Here is an 8,571-nt window from a genome sequence, read left to right as displayed (position 1 = left end):
ACATCTTTAAATTTATTTAAATTTATTAAAGTATTGTGATAAAAAATATGTACTAGTTGACTAGGTGACGGAAATTATTAGAAGGCGTGATGGATAGGGAACTGAAAAATAAGGACCCCCCCCCAATAGACCTTACTGTAAGATATGGATATCTCTTCCCATGGGGTTTATAAGGGAAATACTGCCTAAGAAACAATAGTAAAGTGAAAACAAAGTTTATACTTTATTGTTATCTGGACTTGTATTACCTAAATGCTAATGCTTAAAACACAGCGATAGGGCTGGGAATGTGGCTTAGTGGTAGAGTGCTTGCCTAGCATGCATGAAGCCCTGGGCTCAATACCTCAGTACTACATACACAACAACAACAACAAAAAGCCAGAAGTGGCGCTGTGGTTCAAGTGGTAGAGTGCTAGCCTTGAGCAAAAAAAAGCTCAGAGACTGTGCCCAGGCCCTGCATTCAAGCCCCAGGACTGGGGAAAAAAAAAGAAAGAATACAACTACAATAGACTGTAAAGTTTCTAAACTGGTATATTTATATTTATATATAATAGGTCTGTTTTAAAATAGTTTAGAACTAAACCAGGCTTCCAAGACTGATGTTAAATATTCTCTTGAAAAAGTTGTTTCAGAATGACCATGAAAATTTTAAAAAACCCATGAAATAAAAATAAAAATAAAAAAACCATGATAAAAGATGAGATGTACAAGTCGTTATGTCGAAAACGAACTTTACAACTTTGGTGCGGGGGGGGGGGGGGGCGGGGGAGGGGAAGGATGGGAATGGATAGGAAGGGGAAACAAAGGAGCAGGCTACAATGCTTGATAAGAAATGTACTTATTATCTTGCCCATGTAATTGTAACCCCTCTGTACAGTATTTTCACAATAAAAAATAAAAAAGAAAAAAATTTAAAAACCATGATAAAAAAGATTTGCTATATATACGTTAAAAATATGCTTTTAAGTCATAGCAATTAAAGGATATAGGAATAGATGACCATATCAATGAAACAGAATAGAGATACTGAAAGAGAAGACTGTATATTTAGAGTAGATTGTTTTCTTTTTAATTAGCATATATTGCTTGTACGAGGGGTTTCCTTGGGATATATCCATATGGGTGTAATATACTTTGATCATATTCATTCATACTATTTCTTAATCTTAGAACATAAGATAACATTTCAAATTGATAATACTTGGCATCAGAGTTATTGGAAATATCTGGATAAAACAAATTGATAGCATTGATCTAACTATAAAATATTTAAAACTAAAGAACAGAACTGATTATGGAAAACTATACAGATATATTTAAAGAGGAGGCCTTTGTAAATGATCAGGAAAGAAATAAAATAACCAATAAACTTGACAACATAGTAATTAATAATTTCTCTCTATATAAATTTCTCCCAAATATTGAAAAGGCATTATAGCAGGGAGGTGTATTTTTGTCAGTGCAGGAACTGTCTCGTATTACGTTTTGTCATTTCATGTTGTTTATTTGTTTCTTAAATATGAATTACTCTTTAACTCCCCAACCTTCCCTCCACATTACTTTTAGTTCTCTGAGATAGTATTTATTAAGTATAAATTTGTTACTTGGAAACATGGATCATGAGTCACTGGGTAGAGGTTGCCAACAGGTGGACCTGTAAATCTGCTGATAACTAGCCATTTGGTTGTGAGATTAAATTTCAATCTCCGCATTTTGATTCATCCTAAATCTCTCAAATGAATTTTAAGGAGCTCCTCATTTTGGTTTTTGGGAGAGCAGACTTTTCCACTTTCTCAGAGGCCATTGTCTGTTTCCTCTCTGTTTTTCTTTATGCCCTGACTAAGGAAGGAGGCAATTAGGGTACCAGAGCCCACACTGCCACCTCCTTACAGCTCCAAGAGCTAGGCACTGGAATCTGGCTTAGAGTATGTCCCTTAGCATGCAGAGATTACAATTCTCATCATTTTCTTGATGATAGATAGCCAATCTGTGAGAGGTGCAATAAAATCTCAATTGGAAGAGAAGTCAAAGTAATAAACTTCAGTAGAGCCAGAGAGGCTCTTCTGAGGTCCTCTATTTGTATTCTGAGTCCCATCCATAATGGATTGATTTTATATTGTTATTATTATTTGCTATTGTTATTGTTTGTTTTATTAGCATATAGTAACAGTATAAGGGGTTTCATTATGATATTTCTGTACATGCATGTAAGTTACTTTGATCAAATTCATCCCCATTACTCTTTTCAATACTCCACTGCTTTTTAAACAATTTTTTTTTTGGGTCCGGTCGGGGGGCCTGAACTCTGGGCCTGGGCGCTGTCCCTCAGCTCTTCAGCTTAAGGCTAGCGCTCTACCACTTGAGCCACAGTGCCACTTCTGGCTTTCTTCTTTTTTGCTTATGTGGTGCTGAGGAATCGAACCCAGGGCCTCAGGCATGCAAGGCAAGCGCTCTACCACTGAACCACCTTCCCAGCCCCTTTTTAAACAATTTTAACAGATATTTTTACTCTCTATATATGTATAAAGGTTGCATAAATGTGTATAAAGTTCTTTAATAATGTTTGTCCACCACCCTGTTTTTTGAATTTCTCCGTTCTGGTTTCCATCTCAAAACTGTCCCCCATTTTACACTCCTGTCATTCATTTTTTTGAAGGCCTAGATTCCACATACAAGATAGAATACGTCTTTCTCAGTCTGATTTCACTTAACATAATATTTTTTAGTGCCATTCGTTATTCTGAAGATGACATAGTCTCATTCTTCTTTATGTCTGAGTATTTTTCCATTTTGTGTACATATATCACATTCTTTCTATCCTTTCATTGGTTGATGGGTACCTGGACTGATCTCACAGTTTAACTATTGTTAACAGTGCTGTTCTATACATAATGATGTATATGCTCAATTATATTCCTTTAGCTCTATGTCCAGGTACAATATATAGGATCATATGATAATTCCAGTTTTGGTGTTGAGGAACAACTATATTACTTTCCATAATACCTGCACTAATTTCCATTCCACACAAAGTGTTATAAGGGTCTCTTTCTCCCTGGTGCCTTGCTATTTGTTTTCCTTCCTTCCTTCCTTCCTTCCTTCCTTCCTTCCTTCCTTCCTTCCTTCCTTCCTTCCTTCCTTCCTTCCTTTCTCTTTCTCCTTCCTTCCTTCCCTCCCTCCCTCCCCCTTTCTTTCCCTCCCTCCCTCCCTCATTCTCTCTCTCTTTCTTTCTTTCTTTCTTTCTTTCTTTCTCTCTCTCTCTTTCTCCCTTCCTTCCTTCCTTTCTTTCTTTCTTTCTTTCTTTCTTTCTTTCTTTCTTTCTCTCTCTCCCTTCCTTCCTTCCTTCCTTCCTTTCTTTCTTTCTTTCTTTCTTTCTTTCTTTCTTTCTTTCTTTCTTTCTTTCTTTCTTTCTTTCTTTCTTTCTTTCTTTCTTTCTTTCTTTCTTTCTTTCTTTCTTTCTTTCTTTCTTTCTTTCTTTCTTGTTTCTCTCTCCTGGGATTTGAACTCAGGGCCTGAGCACTGTCCCTGAGCTTCTTTTGCTCAAGGCTAGCACTCTACCACTTGAGCCACTGTGCCACTTCTGGCTTTTTCTGTTTATGTGGTGCTGAGTAATGGAACCTAGGGCTTCATGAGTACTAGGCAATCACTCTACCACTAAGCCACATTCCCAGCCTTGCTGTTCGTTTTCTTGACAATAGTCACTCTGTCAGGGGTGATATGGAATCTTAATGCTGCCTTGATTTGCATTTCCTTATGGCTAAGGATGTTGAATATTTCTCCAGGTATCAATCATTTGTATTTCATCTTTAGACAAATGTCTTTTCAATTTATTTGCCCTCTTATTGATTAGGTTATTTTGTGATGTTTAATTTTTGGAGCTTTTCAGGTAGTATGGATATGAGTTTTTTACCCAATGAATAGCTCTTTTTTTTTCTTTTTCTTTTTCAGGTCATGGGGCCTGAACTCTGGGCCTGGGCGCTGTCCCTCAACTCTTCAGCTCAAGGCTAACACACTACTACTGGAGCCACATCACCACTTCTGGCTTTTTCTGCTTATGTGGTGCTGAGGAATCCAATCCAGGGCCTCATGCATGCAAGGAAAGCGCTCTACCTCTGAGCTACCTTCCCTGCCCTCAATGAATAGCTCTCCAATTTTGTAGGCTATCTTCTTCTTCTTCATTTTTTAAGTTGAATCTTCTTACATCTCTTTTAAATAATTTATTGTAGAAGATCAGAAAGTCCCACCACCAACACTTCACCAGGACACTTTTCAGTCTGGAGCCATGATTCTCCCAATATCAGCCTCACATGGAGTTTAGGTTAACAGGTACATGCCACTGCTCCAACTATGAGTTGAGTAGGGGGTCTCATGAACTCTTTTCAAAAATTTTACTGTAAAGATGATATACAGAGGGGTTACAGTTACATACAGTTACATAAGTCAGTATCTTCTTATTTGGGTAATTGTTTGCTTTGCTGTGCATAAGACCTCTAACTCTCTGCAATCCTATTCGTCAGTTCTTGCTCTTATTTTCTAGTGGAGTCCTGTTCTGAAAAGACTAACTATGTCTTTATCTTCAGGGGGTTTCCCATAGCAGTTTCAAAGTCATATAATCAGATCTATGGATTTTAGAATAGATGCAATATGTGTTCTGGTCGCCAAGTGATATAATCATCCCTCTTCACTTAGCCTAGATATGGTTACCTAAAAATTTCCACTACAAAACCCAAAGATACTATTAATTGATCAGAGTTGGCTTGGAAGTTGTAATTAAATTGCCATAAATATAAAATTAAGGAACAAGATCAAGTCATGTAGTGTATCCTCCCTTCAGTTTTTTTTTTTTTTTTGCCTTAGGTCTAGATTATAATGGCAAAATAAAATGGATTGAAAAGTTTTTTGTGTTGTTGGTGCCAGTCCTGGAGCTTGAACTCAGGGCCTGTGTGCTGTCCTTGGGATTTGTTGCTCAAAGCTAGCACTTTACCACTTGAACAATAACTCCATTTCAGTCTTTTTAGTGGTTATTGGGAGATAAGGGTCTCAAGGACTTTCCTACCCAGGCTGGCTCCCAATTGTGATATTCAGATCTCAGCCTCTTGAGTAGTTGGATTACAGGTGTGAACCATTGGCACATGGCATTAACATTTTAAAATTTTATTTTAATCAACAAAGAATAACCATATATACACTACTAGGATACAATGTGATGCTTCTATACACGTGCATTTGTGTTGTAATCATTTCAGGAGAATAACTATCAAATGCCATTTCTTTGTGATGAGAACATTTAAATTTTTTTAGCTACTCAAGAATACACAATGCATTTTAATTAACTGTAGCTACCAAGCTATGTAGTAGATCACTAGAACCTTATCCTACAATTTAAAACTTTAAGATCATCTATCTGCTTCTAGTCTAAAATACCATGCAAGATTAATTTGATTAACTTAGTAATTTCCACATATCAAAATACAAACACAAAGAAGGATCCACTGCATAGATGTCTCATCTGACAGCTTTGCTGAATAATGTAACTCATTCTTTCCCTAAATTGAGGGTTTCTTTCATATCAGACACTGGTCCAAGAGATTGTTACTAGTAATTCACATGCCTCCATTTTTGTCCCTGCCTCAACAGAGCATAGGAAAGATTTCTGATTATGTGAAATAAGTTTCTTTTTTTCTGGAGAGAGGGGGGGGGGTGGGAAGGTAGCTCAGTGGTAGAGTGCTTGCCTTGCATGCATGAGGCCCTGGGTTTGATTCCTCAGCACCACATAAACAGAAAAAGCCAGAAGTGGTGCTGTGGCTTAAGTGGTAGACTTCTAGCCTTGAGCTGAAGAGCTGAGGGACAGCGCCCAGGCCCAGAGTTCAAGCCCCACGACCGACCAAAAGAGAAAGAGAGAGAGAGAGAGAGAGAGAGAGAGAGAGAGAAAGAGAGAGAGAGAGAGAGAGAGAGAGAGAGAGAGAGAGAGAGAGAGAGAGAGAGAGAGAGAGAGAGAGAGAGACAGACAGACAGACAGACAGACAGACAGACAGACAGACAGACAGACACAGACAGACAGACAGAGACAGAGACAGAGAGAGATTAAAGAGACAGCACAGACACAAGCATCTGTGAATAAAAATCCAGGAAAACATACAGGAGTGAATTCACCTTAAGTATCAGAAGAGAAAGAAGATTTACTTTGATCAAAATACATTGTATCCACAAACTGACCTATTGAAATCTATTTGTACAACAAGATAATAAAAAGTTAAAAAAGATGCAAACACGTAAAAGCATTAAACAGTCTTGCAATATAGTCAGTTAGGTGATTGCTGTTGTATGTGGAGAATCTACAACTCTAGATCCTGGCTATTATAAGAATTTAGCATACAGACCATAGTTTTATCATGGCAGTTGAAGACTCTTAGTTAGACTGGGAGGATGGATGCACACACACACACACACACACACACACACACACACACACACACACACACACACACACACACACACACACGCACACACACACACATCCAGCAATTTTTTGACTGCTCCGACTAGAATAGAATGGTTGTGCATTCATAAATAACTTTCTACCTATGTAAATTTCTGTGTGGATATGTACACAATTTCTTGGGTAATTCAAATGTCCATATTTGGATAATGCTTTGGAGACGTGCAGAAGGAATCAAATAAATATGGAATGAATGAAGGGAACATGAAGTGGGGAGATCAGATGCAGGTGGATCTATCCAAGTGGCATAGACACCAAGGCATTGGATGACAGAGACTGCAGTGTAGAAAACCACAAAGCAGAGGAGATGAGCGGCCCTTCTCTACAACAGACTTGTATCTCCTTGCTATCAGGGTCCATGGATTTTATTAGCCTTTGTAGAAGAACACCTGTCCATTTGATATTTAATCTTGTTTATCACTTTCTCTAAGCCCCGTTTCATGTCTTTGTTTCTTAAGCTGTAGATAAATGGATTCAACATCGATGTCAATACTGTGTAGTTGATTGTTGCGATTCGGTCTTTGACAGTATAGCTGGACAAGGGCTGGAAATAGACATAGCTAATACTCCCATAAAACAAAGTTACTATGGTGAGATGGGAGCTGCAGGTAGAGAAGGCTTTGCGTTTTCCAGAAGCTGAGGGAATCCTGAGAACAGCAATGAAGATTCTCAGGTAAGAGACAACAATGCAAGTGAACGGGGCCACCACGGAGGCCAGCCCTTCTGTCATGGCCACAACCTCATTGACAAAGGTGGGAGAGCAGGAGAGTTTGAGAACAGGGTTCACATCACAAAAAAGTGCTGGATAACATTTGAGGCACAAAAGGTGAGCTGATTCATGAGGAGGACGTGCAGGAGGGAGTGCAGGTAGGAAAAGGTCACAGAGAAGGCTAGCAACAGGGCACAACACCTGTCGTTCATCACAGTGGCATAATAGAGGGGGTTACAAATGGCGACATAACGGTCAATGGCCATAGCTGCCAGAAGATAACTATCGATGTTGCCAAAGACCAAGAAGAAATACATTTGTGTCAGGCATTCCCCATAGGAGATGGTCTTTTTCTCCGATAATAAGTTCACCAACATCCTGGGGACAATGACGGTGGTGTAGCAAATATCAGCAAAAGACAAAACGCTTAGGAAGAAATACATAGGAGTCTGGAGTTGAGGATCAGAGTGGATAGCCAAGATGATGACTAGGTTTCCCATCAGGGTGATCAGGTATATAATAAAAAAGAGGACAAAGAGAGGTTTCTGGTCCTCGGGCCTGGAGGAGAGTCCCAGGAGAATGAATTCAGAGAGTCTTGTCAGGTTGAACATTCCACAGGCTTATGTGTACCTGCAGAGCAAACATCGTCAGTGAGTGGTTCTTACAACATCTATAGCTTGCATCTTCCAGTCCTGGACTTTTGTGCTTGCTAGGCATATACTTGAGCTACTACCTCAGTCCTTTTGCCTTGTCTGTTTTTCAGATAGGATTCTGTGCTATCATTTTCCAGGTTGGCCCCAAACCGTGTTCTTCCTGTCTCTACCCCCCCAAGTAATTGGTATTACATAGTAATGTTCCATTAATAACTGCTCACAGTTAGAGTATGATGTTACTAATGGAGCATTTACTCTGACAATTGCTTTTCTCCCTGAATATGGAAAGATAAGATCTGCATTACTTCCTTTAAAATCTTCTAAGATCTTAGTAAGCTTGGCTTGCTCTAGCAAAAGATCGCAGACAGGATGGCTGAAATAACAATCATTTATTACCGCTAAGGGCTAGTTTTTAGGCAGCAGCAGCAGAAGTCTCTGGGAAGAACACTACTGCTGCCCTGAGGATATTCATGATTTAATTACCTCCAAAATGTTTCTTCTCTAAGTACTGCTATGTGGAGGATGAGGGTTTTAACATGTAAATTTTGAAGAGACACAATCATTTAATCCATACCAAAATCTATAGAAGAGCAATACAAAGGAGAGAGTAAGAGGAAGGGAGTGAAAGAAAGAAGGGACTGATTCTCTTTTTTCCTCCTTGTAGCTAATAACTGTAGGAACCACAGATATAGACAGTGAAACAGTTATAG

General features: G+C 38.8%; 1 protein-coding gene across 1 annotated transcript; it reads right to left on the bottom strand.

The window, feature by feature from the left end:
* Positions 1-6,848: 6,848 nt before the first annotated feature.
* Positions 6,849-7,819, bottom strand: LOC138815682 (olfactory receptor 1L3-like). The gene is given in 2 exon segments (XM_070005105.1): positions 6,849-7,294; positions 7,297-7,819. Coding segments are annotated over 2 exon segments (969 nt in total).
* Between the last annotated feature and the right edge of the window lie 752 nt (positions 7,820-8,571).

Source organism: Dipodomys merriami, unplaced genomic scaffold (assembly GCF_024711535.1).
Source record: "Dipodomys merriami isolate MVZ:Mamm:240054 unplaced genomic scaffold, mDipMer1.0.p SCAF_11, whole genome shotgun sequence".
NCBI lineage: Eukaryota > Metazoa > Chordata > Mammalia > Rodentia > Heteromyidae > Dipodomys > Dipodomys merriami.
The sequence above is the reverse complement of the archived record's forward strand: the minus strand, read 5'-3'. Positions and strand labels throughout refer to the sequence as shown.